Here is a 15,423-nt window from a genome sequence, read left to right on the forward strand (position 1 = left end):
CAACTTCAGAATTGTCTGCTGTCCCTTCCTTCTTTTGGTCAATTATCACCTTTTATGTCAATGACTTTGTCCCACTTATTTTGCCTAGTAGTAAAATTTAAATCAAAACTGCTTTCCTAAGGGATCCTTTTAATGGTAGAATAATGAAATAGCAACATATTCTGATGTTTTTGGTCAATCTTGTATTTTCAGAAACCTACTAGCAGTTTTTCTCTAGTTGTTTTAGTAATAAACATCAGCAGTAAGAATCTTTTGTCATGAATTTCAAGCTTTTATCCAGAGCCTTAACTAATAGTAAGTGCATATAACCAGTATTTACATTTCTAATTGTTTGTCCAAGGGAAGGGCTGGAGGCCTAGCTGCATTTTACCAATCTGGAAAAACAACTTAAATATCAAATTATAATTTCATTATTACACAGATTTTTTTTTTAATTTAAAAATCTCTGTTTGTGTTTTATATATGGTTTCATGCCATAAAGTAGATTTGGTAATTGTCAAAGATTCAGTAATACTTAATCCTATGAACCTGCCTATGGAAACCCAACAAAAAAGGGGCCAATTTAGCAAAAAGCACTGGCCATGGAGTTAAAAACTAGCTTCAGAGCACAGGCCATGGAAGCCAGACTACTAGTGTCAGCTCTGCGGCTAACTTACATGAACTCAAATGAGGTTCTGCACCTGTGGCCCTTCATTTTCTCTCCTCTGAAATGAAACTGCTGGAGTAAATGGTTGATCTTCCTTTAAACTTTTAACATTTTGGAAAAATAGACAGTATGAACCCTGCCCTGCAAAACAGCCCATGATTCTTCTGTTTCATAACTGAGTACTCTTGCTGTCAGATTCTATAAGGAAATAGGTTGTTGTGACTGGACTTTAAGAACCATATTGTCTGCACCCATATAGCAGTTGCTATAGTCCCATATAGACTAAATGTTTGTATCTCCCCAGAATTCATCTGTTGAAATCCTAACCCCCAGCATGATGGTATTTGGAGGTGAGGCCTTTGGGAGGTGATTAGCTCAAGAGGACAGAGCCCGCATGACTGGGATTAGTATTCTTATAAAAAAGACCCCCGAGAGCTCCCTTGCCCCTTCAACCATGTGAAAACATGGCAGGAGATAGCCATGGGTACTGACCAGACATCCAGTCTGCCAACATCTTGATCTCAGACTTCCCAGCCTCCAGAACTGTGATAAATTTCTGTTGTTTATAAGCCATTCCGTTTATGATATTCTTGTTATAGCAACCCAAATAGACAAAACCATTTTCCTTTAAATTGTTTGTGAAAATAATTTTAAGTCCCTATATCCCATCTCTTATTCAGGTCCCTTATTGTGAGTGTAAGTTGTATCTGTCAATGAAGTTGTAAACGTTTCCTGAATTATAAGACTGGAAACATACTAGGTTTCATCATATTAAAATTGCTGATATTTGACCGGTTTTGTTCTACAAACAGACAATTTCATAGGCATCAACCTAATAGTTACAGGTAAATTAAACAGTTGTCATACTAGGTTTTTACTTAAAAGATCTTCCCATCTAAAAGCAGAATTGTCTGTGGTTTTATTAGTTATTTGTTACTTAGTCAATCAAAAACATCTTAAAAGCCTACTGTGTACCAGCTCTGTGCTAGGTCTCATGGATAGGTCCATGAATAAAACACACCATCGCCCTGATTTGGGGCTAATCCATGGTGTAATGAGAGAAGTACACAATGAACTAACCAATTACAATAAAGTTGCATGAGAGTTAAGAGAAATACATATTGCTTTGTGGCAAATGACAAGAAGGACTTCTTAGCTAAGGGTTCAAAAGGTCTCTTGTTCAGAATTATCCAGGGAAGGGAGTTGTTGGGGTAGAATAGGGTGCTGCATGGCATGTGTGGAGTTAAAAGTCAGAGGGAAAACATGCTCAAGGGTGAGAAAGACTTGGCCATTTCATAGTGTAAAAGGAAATAAGGCCAAAGAAGATATGTAGGGGCCAGATCTTAGAAAACGTAAATAAGGCATATTTAAGATTTCAGGCACTGGAAAGTCACTGAAGCACTTTAAGTAGGCAAATCATATATTCATGCCTAGAAAGGAGTATGTAAAGTGGTTTAGAGTGTCCGTCGAAAAACAGGTCGTCTTGATTCAAAGTCTAGTTCTGTATTCAAGCTATTTGCATTGGTCAATTTGACATTAGTTTGTTCTTTATCTGTAAAATGGGATAATAATAGTACCTTATTTGTAGAGTTGTTAGAATTAACTTAGGTAATGAGTGAAAACATTTAGTATAATTTATAGCCCAAAGTAAGTATAAATTACTGCTTAGTCATTATTTGTACTGTCATTAAATTAGTTTTAGAACAGTCATTCTGCTTACTTGAGTTACAATGGAATAAGAATAATTGCAGTGTAAGCTATTAGTAAATCCACAAGAGGTAATTATGACTTGGATTGAAGTAGTGGTGTGGCAGAAGGGATAGAAAAAGAAATACTTTTTGAGAGAGAGTTCAGAGGTAGAAACCATAGCACATGGTGATTGAATGAATGTGGGCGATGAAGGAAAGAGAGGAAATAAAAGCCAAGTCAAAGCACCTCACATTAGTTTCAGAATGATGTTTATTTAAATACACCCACATCAGTTGCACTGAAATAATGTTAATTAAATGTGAATATTTTAAGCTCATTTTTACCAAATAGTAAGTGATAGATAATGTCCAGAAGTGAATCTTCTGAATTTGAGGACCTGAGGTTGATCTTTTCTCCTCTGTAAGAGTTAAGCTTCTGAATAGTTTGAAGAAAAAATATAATTTGTACAGCCTTTTTCCTTTTTTGTTTTTCATATTGCCTTTCTCTTTATTTCTGTCATTTTATTACTAATTTTTTAGTATTAGGTTGAACCACGCAGAAGTTGCCATTTTTGTAGATCAGAAAATATTTAACCAGAAATGAAATAGTTAAATATTGGCAATTTCTTATGGTTTATCCAGTTATACAGTGTTATCCTGTAAGAATTTTTAACCAAGGCTCTGAGGTTCCATATTGGTTAAATTGAGCACCAAAGACTCTCTGAAAGAATGTCCTGATGGCAAAAAAAACAAGTAGAACTGGGCCCCATGAAGTAGGTGGCATCATCCATACCATGTGGCGCTGGGAGGATCTTGTGGCCAGGTTCTTTTTTTTTTTTTTTAACCTGATTATAAATATAGTACATAGAAATGGAGAAATTCAGGAAATACAGAAAACCATGAAGAAAAAACTAAAAATTTCTAATCCCACTATCCAGTGAAAAGTAGAGCTGATTTTTAATGTGTTCCCTTCCAGCCATGTATATACAAACATAGTTATTCTTTTACAAAACAAACAAATTTATGGTGAGACTGCATTATTTTAAAAAGGAAATGTATGTACAGTTGACCCTTGAACAACACAGGTTTGAACCATGCAGGTCTACTTACATACACAGATATTTTTTTTGAAAAGTATGTTGGAAAAATTTTTGGAGATTAGTGACAGTTGGAAAGAGATTTTCTTTTCTCTAGCTTACTTTCTTGTAAGAATACAATAAAATACATATACAAAGTAAGTGTTAATTGACAGTTTATGTTATTGGTAAGGCTATCGGTCAGCAGTTGACCATTAGTAGTTAAGTTTTTGGGGAGTCAAAAGTTACAGGAAAGCAGTATGGAGTTTCCTGAAAAAACTAAAACTAGAAATACCATTTGACCCAGGAATTGCACTCCTAGAAATTTACCCTAAGAATGCAAGAGCCCAGTTTGAAAAAGACATATGCACCCCTATGTTTATTGCAGCACTATTTACAATAGCCAAGAAATGGAAGCAACCTAAGTGTCCATCAGTAGATGAATGGATAAAGAAGATGTGGTACATATACACAATGGAATACTACTCAGCCATAAGAAGAAAACAAATCCCACCATTTGCAACAACATGGATGGAGCTAGAGGGTATTAATGCTCAGTGAAATAAGCCAGGCAGAGAAAGACAAGTACCAAATGATTTCACTCTTCTGTGGAGTATAAGAACAAAGAAAAAACTGAAGGAACAAAACAGCAGCAGAATCACAGAACCCAAGAATGGACTAATAGTTACCAAAGGGAAAGGGACTAGGGAGGATGGGTGGGAAGAGAGGGAGAAGGGAAATAAGGGGCATTATGATTAGCACACATAATATGTGTGGGGGGCCACAGGGAAGGCAGTATAGCACAGAGAAGACAAGTAGTGATTCTATCGCATCTTACTACGCTGATGGACAGTGACTGTAATGGGGTATGTGGTGGGGACTTGATAATGGGGAGAATCTAGTAACTGCAATGTTGCTCATGTAATTATATATTAATGATGACAAAAAAAAAGTTATATGTGGGTTTTTTACTTAGCCCCTGCATTCTTCACTATCTTCATTGGATAGTGGGATTAGAACTGTACAGATTTTTGTGAAGACATAGGTTTAGTTTACTCCCCCCCAGTATCATTAATAATTTGTCTCTTCTGAAGAAAATGTTTTTTTTAAGCTTCCTATATGACTATTCTGATTATAGCTCCAAGAGTGGTTTTACTAAAATATAAAACAAAGTTGAAAGAACTATTATTGTACTAATGGTAGTAATGTAATTAACAACTTGTAGTTTTATTGTATTTTTATTACAATTTTAATTCTTTCAAGTTACCAGCCAATGTAATGTCTGTTTATATCAGCATTAAGCATCCTGTTTTATACATGGAAACCTGAGATGTAGAGAGAATAAGCTACATGCCCAAATTCACACGTAGTCAGAAAAGCCTGGACTCCTGACTTGTGGTGAATGCTTTTTCCATTTATTGAAATACAACTCTGAGAAGTCATTCCTTTTGTCATTCAGTATTTATTAAGCACTCAAAAAATAGGAGTTCAAATAAAATCTATAGCAAATGTATAGAATAGTGAGCAACCTGCTTTGACTGGAGGGCAAGGTGTTTGGGGAGATGTGAAATAGTGAGATCAGATTGGAAAAAGCAATGGAGAGCCATTGATTCTTCATGAACATTGGAGTACATGTGCTATTGGATATTTAATCAAGCAGAAATGAATAGATTAGAAAAATGAACAATATTAGATGATAAAACCGAGGGTAAGAGATGCTAAGTAATATTAGAGCAATGATTTGGACCAGATGGGTGTTCATTGCCATGGGTCTTTGTACTGTGCCACACTGCCATGTTTTCCAGTCAGACCTGTCAAATACAACTATCACACTTATGTTCAATAGATCTTTAAATTCCTTGCCTACATGCAATAAGAACAGTGCTTCAGATCTTAAAAAATAAGTAATTCTGATTGTGGGTAGCAATTTGCCTGCAATAAGAAACCATGTGAATGAAACAAATTAAAAATGAAAGTTGGATCACATAACATATCTCTACCCAGGTGTGCAGACTGCGAACTCATAAATGCCAACATGTTTTTTTTCTTTTGCTCTACCAAGTATGTGGAACTTCATAATATCAATTTCTTTTAGTAGGCACAAACAAGATTGTGTATTCTACCACACAAAGGCTAATATGTACCATGAAACTTCCCGCAATTTTCAAGCCTGGGTGGAAATGAATACTTGTCCACCATCTGTTTATGTATTTGTGTACCACTTCTCAGCAAACCAGAAACAAGACACAGTATATCCCAAAACTATGGAATAGTCTGGAATACAGAAACAGTGCAATTCCTACTCTATACGTGTGCTGTTTCTGTAGTATTCAGAATGGGTGAGATTTTTTTTTTCTCTTGAGAAACTGATTTTTAAGTTTGCTTGTTATTTTGGTCATCTTCCTTAAAATTGGTCAATATCCAGTGAATCATGAGAGAAAATTAATGTTCTGTATTTAGCTTTCTAGCTAGAACTTCTTGTGCAGCTGAATTATGATTCCTCATTTGCACTGTTAATAGACTTTCATTCTTTAACACTGCTCTTTGTTCTTTGGGAAAATGCTACAAGAAAAAATAGGAATTTCCTCTCACCATTACCCCTCTGGCAGTGTGTTTCAATCAGATTCCTGGCTCCTTATCCTTACTAGCAGACTAAATTCTGCCCCTCTACTAAAAGGGGGATTCCAGACAGACGAGGAAACAGCTTTCAAACACCGCACTGCAGGCGCATTAAGTTATACCCCCACTGTGCAGTCTGGAAATTGGGGAGCACTTGTCTGACAATGAAGTGTAACGGGCTGCTAAGATGCCTGAGTATGTGCCTGCACAGGCGTGTTCTTTCCCCTCCCCCTCGTCTTCCTTTTCCCAAGCCCCCTCTTCTCCCTACTTCCCCTCCTACGCCTTTATCCCCTCCCTCTGTGTCTCAGTTCTGCAGTAAACGGGCTGAGGCACATTCCTGCTTTGCAAGGCTTTCTGTTAAGGATGTTTTGTGGCTTTTGTTTGGACGGCAGCATGCAGGATTACAGGTAATATCCTGAAATTGAGCTAGATAGATAAATTCTGCTGAGATGTTTTCAAAGAGACAAATATTACATTGGAATCAATGAAGAAAAGAAGTTATCTTAGCTAATTTTATTAGTGGTAATTATAGTAAAACGTGTTCAGAAATGCTATAAGCCGATTCCCTTTTGTCCCCCAAAAGGCTCAAATGAAAGGAAATGGGGTTAGATTGATCTGATTTCTGACTGATTTTGTTTTATGTTGATGAAAGATCGCTGTTCTTGCGCCTCCTCTGTAGAGTAAGGACTGGTTATGTGGGGTGCTACTGAGGATAGCCATGAATAGTTTTACCGGGTGGGGTGGGATTGGAAGTGGGAGGAGTGATACCAGCCTGAACTAGCCAGGTTTTTTGTTTAGGGCATTGGATGCAACATGTAAAATGCTCTCTCCTTTTCTTCTATCAGCTGTTCAGAGGAGACTCATTACAACTCCTGCTGAAGCTCCTTATCTTCTTCCCTTCTCTTCTGCCCCTGCCCCCTACCCTCCTTGGCCTGAAGACATTGTATCCAGAGTTTGCCTTATTCCCCTGGTGCTATGTGTATGGTAAACCTGGTACTATGGCCGCATCTGGGACTGGCCAGACAACTGCTGCTGGTTCTCCCTATTCCAAGAAGGATTTAAAGGGGAACTGCACTGCAGGCAATGCACCAGAACAGCATCAAGAGCTTGGGGACTAAGGCTCCTTTGGCATTATTACAGACACACAGAGCTGACCGCAATGACAGCAGCTGCTCTTTTGAACTGTTGGCAGCAGCCAAGCGGCAGCATGAAGTGAGAGATTACTCCTGAGCTCAAGATGAACTCTACTTTGGATGGTAATCAGAGCAGCCGCCCTTTTTGCCTCTTGGCATTTGGCTATTCAGAAACTGTCGATTTTTGCCTTTTGGAAGTATTGATTATTGTCTTTCTAACTGTATTGATTATTTCTGGCAACATCATTGTGATTTTTGTATTTCACTGTGCACCTTTGTTGAACCACCATAATACAAGTTATTTTATCCAGACTATGGCATATGCTGACCTCTTGGTTGGGGTAAGCTGCCTGGTCCCTTCTTTATCACTCCTCCACTACCCCCTTCCAGTAGAGGAGTCCTTGTCTTGCCAGGTATTTGGCTTTGTAGTATCAGTTCTGAAGAGTGTCTCCATGGCCTCTCTGGCTTGTATCAGCATTGATAGATACATTGCTATCACTAAACCTTTAACCTACAATACCCTGGTCACACCCTGGAGACTACGCCTGTGTATTTTTCTGATTTGGCTATACTCCACCCTGGTCTTCCTGCCTTCCTTTTTCCACTGGGGCAAACCTGGATATCATGGAGATGTGTTTCAGTGGTGTGCAGAATCCTGGCACACTGACCCCTACTTCACCATGTTCATCGTGATGATGTTATATGCCCCGGCAGCCGTCACTGTGTGCTTCACCTATTTCAACATCTTCCGCATCTGCCAACAGCACACTAAAGAAATCAGCGAAAGGCAAGCCCGCTTCAGCAGCCAGAGTGGGGAGACTGGGGAGGTGCAGGCGTGTCCCGATAAGCGCTATGCTATGGTACTGTTCCGAATTACTAGTGTATTTTACATCCTCTGGTTGCCATACATTATCTACTTCTTATTGGAGAGCTCCACTGGCCACAGCAACCGCTTTGCATCCTTCTTAACCACCTGGCTTGCTATTAGTAACAGTTTCTGCAACTGTGTAATTTATAGTCTCTCTAACAGTGTCTTCCAAAGGGGACTAAAGCGCCTCTCAGGGGCCATGTGTACTTCTTGTGCAAGTCAGACCATAGCTAAGGACCCTTACACAGTTAGGAATAAAGGTCCCCTTAATGGATGCCATGTCTGAAGTGGTCAGATACTGGGTGTGTGTGGATGTGTGGGGGGGGGGTGGGGGGTGGGGGGGGGGTGTGAGATAGCAAACAAATGATCCATCCAGAATACCTTCTAAGTTTGCAGAAATCATTTTCTAAAGAGTGCTTTTGAATCAGAAGAATCAAGACAATAAAGATAAATTGCTCTTGGTTGTAACTTTTGTAACATCATAGAAATGACCACATTTCTAAGATTTAAAATAAATAAAGCCATATACACCTCTCTCCAGCTGGCCTGACTGAACCTGGGTGTGAAAAGCACAGCATTTTCAAAAATCATCATTTTTTTTTCGCTTTTCTGGGTTCTTTCCAGCTGTTTGGGCTTCTTGTACAATTGATTTTTTTTTAAAGGAGATAACAAAATACAGTGATGAATTAACAGGGTTTTAAAATTTTATTTCTGTATGCCAAATAATAGCTATACTGCAAGTTGTCAACACTGCTATTTGGAAAGCCAAATGTTTTATGTCTTATTCTCTTGAGAAAATTCTCAATAGAGTGAATAATGTGAACACTTAGCCATTAATGTTAGAATTCTGAGATGAACCACGAAGCAAAAATGCAGTCAAATCATAGAATTTATGTACAAGTGTGCTATTTTTTGTGCCATTCTTCACAGAAATCTAAGGAAATGTGTGCTAAGAAAGTGATTGTGTTGCAGTATTTTTGCCCATGCCTTTGTGTATGTGTGTATTGAGAATATTTGAATTGTGCTTGATATCTCTTTTACAGCAAAGTGTTTTAATAGGCTGAAAAATAATTAAATGTTAGGCTAATGGCTGCCATATTTATGATGGTGAAAACACCTAAAAATACATCTTTAGTCTTCTCTTTTTTATCCAGAGACTTTTGAAATATCACAATATCAGTGAGAAAAATATCTTAAGCAATTGAGTCAGAAAATATACTCCACATTTAACTAGTTCATTTTTAAAACAGAACGGGGTTAATCGAGATGTTCTTTTTGTGGTTATATATAGTCAACTAATAAAATAACTAATTCTTTTCAAAAGCATTCTTTTAGTTAGTATTAAGAAATCTACATTTGAATGAGAAATTCTGATTCAGTCTCTTTTATTCCTATTTCTTTGTGGAGGAAAAATCCTTTGGTATACAGTTCTTTCCTTGAATCGTCTTTTTTTTTTTTAAGCCAAAGTACTAGCAAAATCTACAGGATTTACAATTGTTATGCTATAGAATTATTAATTGAAAGTTCTGTGTATTTGTATCTAGTAGTGACATTTTGTTCTTAAAAGTGATTATCTAGTGGTGTTTTTTCTCAAAAGTGATTCTCTTTAGAGCAAGAGGTTTATTTTTCTAAAAGGAGAAAAGGATTTCCCAGCAGCTCTAGGCATGAGAGTCTTTCCTCTACTTTTCTACTGGTTTTAATGTTTTAGAAGTCTTCAGGGGACTTACGTGATCTCTGCCTTTGGCTAGATGTTGTAATCGGAACACGATAGTAGTGTTCAGTGAGATGAAAGATGGAAGAAACCCAAGGGAAATGGTTTACAGGGGATTTCTGAATCCAAGAAAGGACAGGGATATTTATAAAACAGGCAGATATGCTTTGGTTTCCATCATGATATTAGAAACGTCCTACCCTCTTAAAATAATGGACAACATTCCTATGACTTTAGGCTTTTAGATATCAATTTGATTTTAACCTCAAATGTGTTCTTTTAAACTATCTTAAGTGAATAAGTATTATATAAATATTTCAACTTCACATTCTGAGTTCTTCCCAAAAACTTGCTTGTTCTTTATATTTAACATTAGAAACCTTTATTCTGTTTCAAAATTTAGAACTTGTATTGAAATTTCAAGTCACATTAGCAGTGGCTTTCTTAAATTGACATTTGAAGTGGGAAAATCTTTTCTGTTTGGATTCTGAAAAATAGTTGTATACATTTCCCCTTTATTTACATGGCACAGGTCTAATTTCATTTTTTTCCATGTAGGCAAATATAACTTGTTCAAATTTACACAGTTTGCTTTGTGAATTTTCAGTTCAGCCTATATAGAAATCTTAAAGATTTTTTTTTAGAGAAAACTGATGTTAAATCAGTGGGTTTTACTTTTGGTGGTGGGGGATGGTTGAGCCCTTTTAATGTTTTCCTGCAATAGGGTTCTGTCTTGTGAGAAAAGAACAACCATTGGATTAATTTTCTAGAAATGGCTAATCAAGCTGATCTTTCAATGACTGGAAAGACAACCCTTTGAATTAGAGCTTTTGTTAATAAAGATTTTTATGTTTTTGTCCTAATACTAAATTTAGGTGATATTAGAGGTATTTTTTTTCACAGTAGAACCTCTTTCAATATGTCAGCCTAAAACTAAAGTAGAAACTAAGTAGATACAGTAATTCTAAAGAAAAACAAAGTTTTTTCCCTCTAACTGATACTTGTTCAGTATTAAATGTCTTTCCAGTTTATCTTATCTTCTAGTGAGTGGACTCTTTGAACTCTAAAGTTTCTTCCAGGTATCCCATCTTTTCTCACATTCATTGTCTGTCAGACTTTTTAATTTTTCTTTTCTTGAGTGTACACATGTTGGGGAAGATGGGACACTCCTGGGTGCAATCATGCAGTCCTCAGTGATTGGGGCAGTTTCTGTGTGATACATTTGGAGAGTTTGTATTTAAGCAACCTTTTCATCCTGGCATATTTAGTGCAACATTTGATGATATTTGGTTTAAATACCAATCTGACTAGTTCAGAATAAGAAAAAAGTATATTTTTAGACTTCAAGTACCTAGGGCTTTGGTAAGACAGCACAATTCACTTTATATGGCATATGACTGATGCCAGAGGAAGCATAAGCTTTTGTTGATTGTGTTGAAATTGTTTCGTAGTCAAATTTTAAAGTAAGACTATACTAATTGATATTTGTAAATTATGTGTTTTCATACAATGATTGCAGTGAAAGTGTTTTTTCCCCTCTTAGAGAAGAAAAGCAATTACAAAAGGACAAATGCTCCACTTTAATGAAAGAACTGTCTTACACCAGAATGGATATTTGAATTTTTCATGGATCTGTTGTCGACTCTTACCCAACATTCCATTTTGGAAAGGGTTTTCTTTAGGCTTTATTGCTGTAAAAGTTCCTTTTTGAGCCTTTTATAATGGCTTTTCCTTTTTACTTGAATTATGGTCTCAGTATTTTAAGGATTGGGAAAACTTGAATTTTTGTACTATAAATGCATTGTCCACCTCTTTGAACTTGAAAATGAAACAACAGGGTTACAAAGATTCCCAGATAGTAGAGTGGCTTCTGGGAGAGTTTCCTTAGCTTTTCAGATTTGATTGAAAAATCTTCACAGTGGCTTTGTAGGGAATGTTTTAATTTCACTGACTGTGTGCTTTGTATCATAAAATATTTGTGACATAAATTATTGGCAAACCAGAATATATTATATAATAGCAGTTTTGGGAAAGTTTAAGGATGGGAGAGTCATGGTATTACGAGATTTTTTTTAAGTCTTCATAAATCATTTTTGTTGAATTTTGCATAATTTTTCTATTTCAGGTTGACAATGAAATATTTTGTATATATTATTATTATATTTTAAGACCCTGGGAATATTTTAGACATTTCTATGGCTGTAAAGAAGTCATTTGGCTTTTCTTCAAAGCTTGGGTGACAAGGGCATCATTATATGATTAAAATGAGCTTTGAACTGAGAATCAAAAAATCAAGGTTTTTGAGTCCCAGGGATAGAGCCGGGCCCCACAGCCTGGGCTTCAGCAGCTCCAGCTTTTCAGATCCTTTCCAAGGGTTTGACTCATGGCAGGGAAGACTCTCCAGAAAGCCCAGTGGATATTACTACAATTAGCAGGGATGACTTTGGTTGTAGAAGAAATGCATGCCTATTCGTAACTTCCATGTTTTCTCCTGAAGACAAGAGTTGGCATTCCAGGGCAGAAGGCTCTAGTTTATTTCTCCACTAATTTTCTGATTGAGAGAGGTGCTAAAGACAGATTCCTCAGAAGCTGGGGGTTTGAGTGGTAGAGACTTAGGCCTTAAATTCATTCAAACCATCTGTAAACATTGGTGGAAGGTCAGGTTTTGGGAGGAGTGCATGTTTGGAAATGAAATTGTGCTCATCTAAAAATAACTGAGTTCACACACACAAAAAAAATCAAGGTTTTTGTTACTAATAAACTAGTTTTGTAAGGGCAGGTCACTTATCAAAGCACTTAATTTCTTTATAAAAGGAAATAATCTCTTCATCCCTCATAAGGTTACTTTGATGATTCAATTAGATAATGGATATAAAAGTACTTTGTAATATATAAAGTGCTTTGCAAAGAAAAATGAGTACTGTTTATTTGTACAGCCATGGTTTTACATCTGAGGAAGTCATACATGACAGTGTCATGTTCCCCCGCATTCAGATCTTCGAAGCACAATGCTAGGTGACTCTTCTATAGTAGTTAGCAATTCCAAATTTGAGAAGAGAAGTGTGATAAATCCTCCCCTTTCTAATGACAGTAGCTACAAATTCAACATGCAACTGTCTTCATTTACTTCCTTGTTTGCAGAGTCTCTAAAGGCAGGGACAGTGTCTCTCATGTCTTTTTCCCAAAAACCTGACAATAGGACCTAGCTCAGAGCAGAAGTTTTAGTAAGTTTCACAAAATTAGTGAATTACCCTTTCTGATTATTACTTACAGTGACTGTTATTACTTTTAATCATTGTAGAGCAGTGATGTTCAAAAGGTAGTCCAGAGCCCATAAGCAATCTTCCATTTAGTTAAGGCCATTGTAGACTTACAGAATAAATGTACCTCTTTTTAATACCAAGAAACTAGAGTGGGAATGCACATGCTCTGTATGCTAGGTAATTTTACTCCCAGGAAGGCTATAAATCAGTCACAAAGAAAGACAGACTTAATAGAACAGCTGGGTGAAAGAAACTTTTGTTGACTCTGCTTTTGCTTTGTGTCTCATTCATTCCTTACCAGTTTTCTAGCTCTGTCTTTCTTTTCTTAACACACTGTTGATCATATATTCAGAGGGAAGTGCTGATACTGCTTTAGGGTGTGCGAAATAGTATTACACAGTAACAGTGGCTTTTAGGGAAATTTTAAGAAGCACTCAGCAGCCTGTGCTATATGCCAGACAGGACAGCTAGCTGGCTTCCGGGATCATGTGATTTCTTTCTTGTGGAACTTTATCGTTTTTAGATGTTTCATATGGAAGAATTCTGTGACTGTGACTATCTGTCTTTACAAAAAAAAACCTCAGTGTGACTTATTTGGAGGAATTACCGAGGCCTGCTAATTAGACAGTTGGCACATCATGGATCTGTTTCTTAGGGTTGGTTTACGTGATGCCAGTATAGAAAATTATGTCACTTTACAATTTAGAATAAGAAATCGATGCTGGCAATAGGGAGCAGTGTTTTTCTATTCGTAGAGCTTCATGGAATTCTTTTCCTGTTGGTAAGTTTTTCATAATGTTGCTTAGTGAAGATGGAATCTCAGAGTATGGTTTTGTAACGTAAACATTACTGGTATCAGATAAACTTGATGTCCCATCTCCATAATCAGAAAACCTGGTCATTGTGATTATAAATAAAGTTAAAATCATCTCTGCTTCAAATACTGACCAGTGCACTTTCTAGTTAACATGTTATTTCTTTAAATTAACTTCTTTTGCTGTTTGTCTTTTAGTAAAATCCTCTGCAAGTGTTACTTGTCTTAGAAGCCTGTTACTCATTCTTTCTCTTTGAAGTGTTTTATATCACTGTTCTTATCTTTTGCCATAAAACATACTGTCCTATGATACAGTATTCATGGCCTTACTACTTTTTGTTAGTTTGGGGAAATCTTGGGTTTCATGTAGTGCCTATATAATGTCTAGTTGGAAAAGCAAGATACATGAAAATGCCTATAAAAATTAACAGTATCAGATAACTAGAAATGAAATATTAAATATAGAATGTCAAATCATGTCTAACAAAAGAAGATGGGGAGCGACAATTGAGCTGTAAAAGACCTTAGAAATCATTTATTTAGTCCGAGTTTCTCTTTTACCAGTACAGGGGCCACACATCTATTTGTGATAATATGCAGACTTCCTACTTCCTAATCCATTGCCTTTTCCTGTTATACTGTGCAACTTTTGCAGAGGAGCTGGAATTTGGCTTTACTCAGCCAAGCCCTGAGTGAATAAGGTTAAAACAGACTGAAGAGGGAGGCATGTTTCTATGTGTAATTTTAGGTATTGGAAGCATAAATGATGTAAATGTTAATTGAGACTTACTGTGTTTCATGAGAATTTTATAAACTTTGTCTTATTTAATCCATTACTGTATGAACTAGTGACCATTACTAATTCCATGATATAGATGAGGAAACCGAGATTTAGTGTTGCCGAGTCACACAGTTAAATAAGTGGAAGATCTAGGATTCAAACCCAGGTCTTTCTGACTCCAAAGCCTACATTCTTACCTCATTTAAATCTTACTGAAACCTATCAGGTAGGTTTTTTTATTATTCTGTTTTCTAGATGAGGAACTTTAGGCTTAGAGGGAATAAGAAACTTTTATTAATACATTAACTAGTGTCTAGACCTGAAAAACATGACAGACTAATACTAAATAAAGCAGATTGAGTATGCTATTTATTAAATTATTTAAAAAGATACTAATACTAAATATAGCAGATTGAGTATGCAATGTAATAAAAAAAGAGTTTATTTCTGTTAACTCCACTGAAAAAAATAGCAAAGAGTATTATAATACATGTGGACAAAGAGAAGAGGAGCAGAGATGATGGCAGATGAAGCCAATAAAATTTTGGAATATAGAAACTCAGTGGCTAGACAGAATCAACAAGCTGAATCCTGAAATCAAGGGTTTTTGGGAAAAGCAAAAAGGAGGAAGCTGATCTGCCCATAGAACCTGGTAAATTCTTGGGAATTAGATTCCCAAGGTACCTCTACCAACAGTGGAATGAAGCTGAAAACTGAAGAATTATTAGAAAGTTTATAAAAGGAACATTTAGGTACCATCACCCAACCACCCCAATTCTTCTACTTCATGCCATCTTGAAACCCATCTCAAGCTGGCCCAAACA

The 15,423-nt window shown here is 36.5% G+C and overlaps 2 protein-coding genes across 12 annotated transcripts in view; both read left to right on the forward strand.

Moving 5' to 3' along the window:
• The window catches only part of RABGAP1 (RAB GTPase activating protein 1), a 163,965-nt gene that overhangs the window by 80,125 nt on the left and 68,417 nt on the right, over positions 1 to 15,423 (forward strand). The window lies entirely within an intron of this gene.
• On the forward strand, positions 7,130 to 8,335 carry GPR21 (G protein-coupled receptor 21). The gene has a single exon (XM_057499019.1). The coding sequence runs from the start codon at positions 7,267 to 7,269 to the stop codon at positions 8,314 to 8,316; it is 1,050 nt and encodes a 349-aa protein (XP_057355002.1). The 5' UTR covers positions 7,130 to 7,266; the 3' UTR covers positions 8,317 to 8,335.

This window comes from Manis pentadactyla, chromosome 3, assembly GCF_030020395.1.
Source record: "Manis pentadactyla isolate mManPen7 chromosome 3, mManPen7.hap1, whole genome shotgun sequence".
NCBI lineage: Eukaryota > Metazoa > Chordata > Mammalia > Pholidota > Manidae > Manis > Manis pentadactyla.

What these genes read in the sequence shown, in the direction of transcription:
- GPR21 (XM_057499019.1), top strand. Translation starts at nt 7,267, where the DNA reads ATGAACTCTACTTTGGATGGTAATCAGAGCAGCCGCCCTTTTTGCCTC.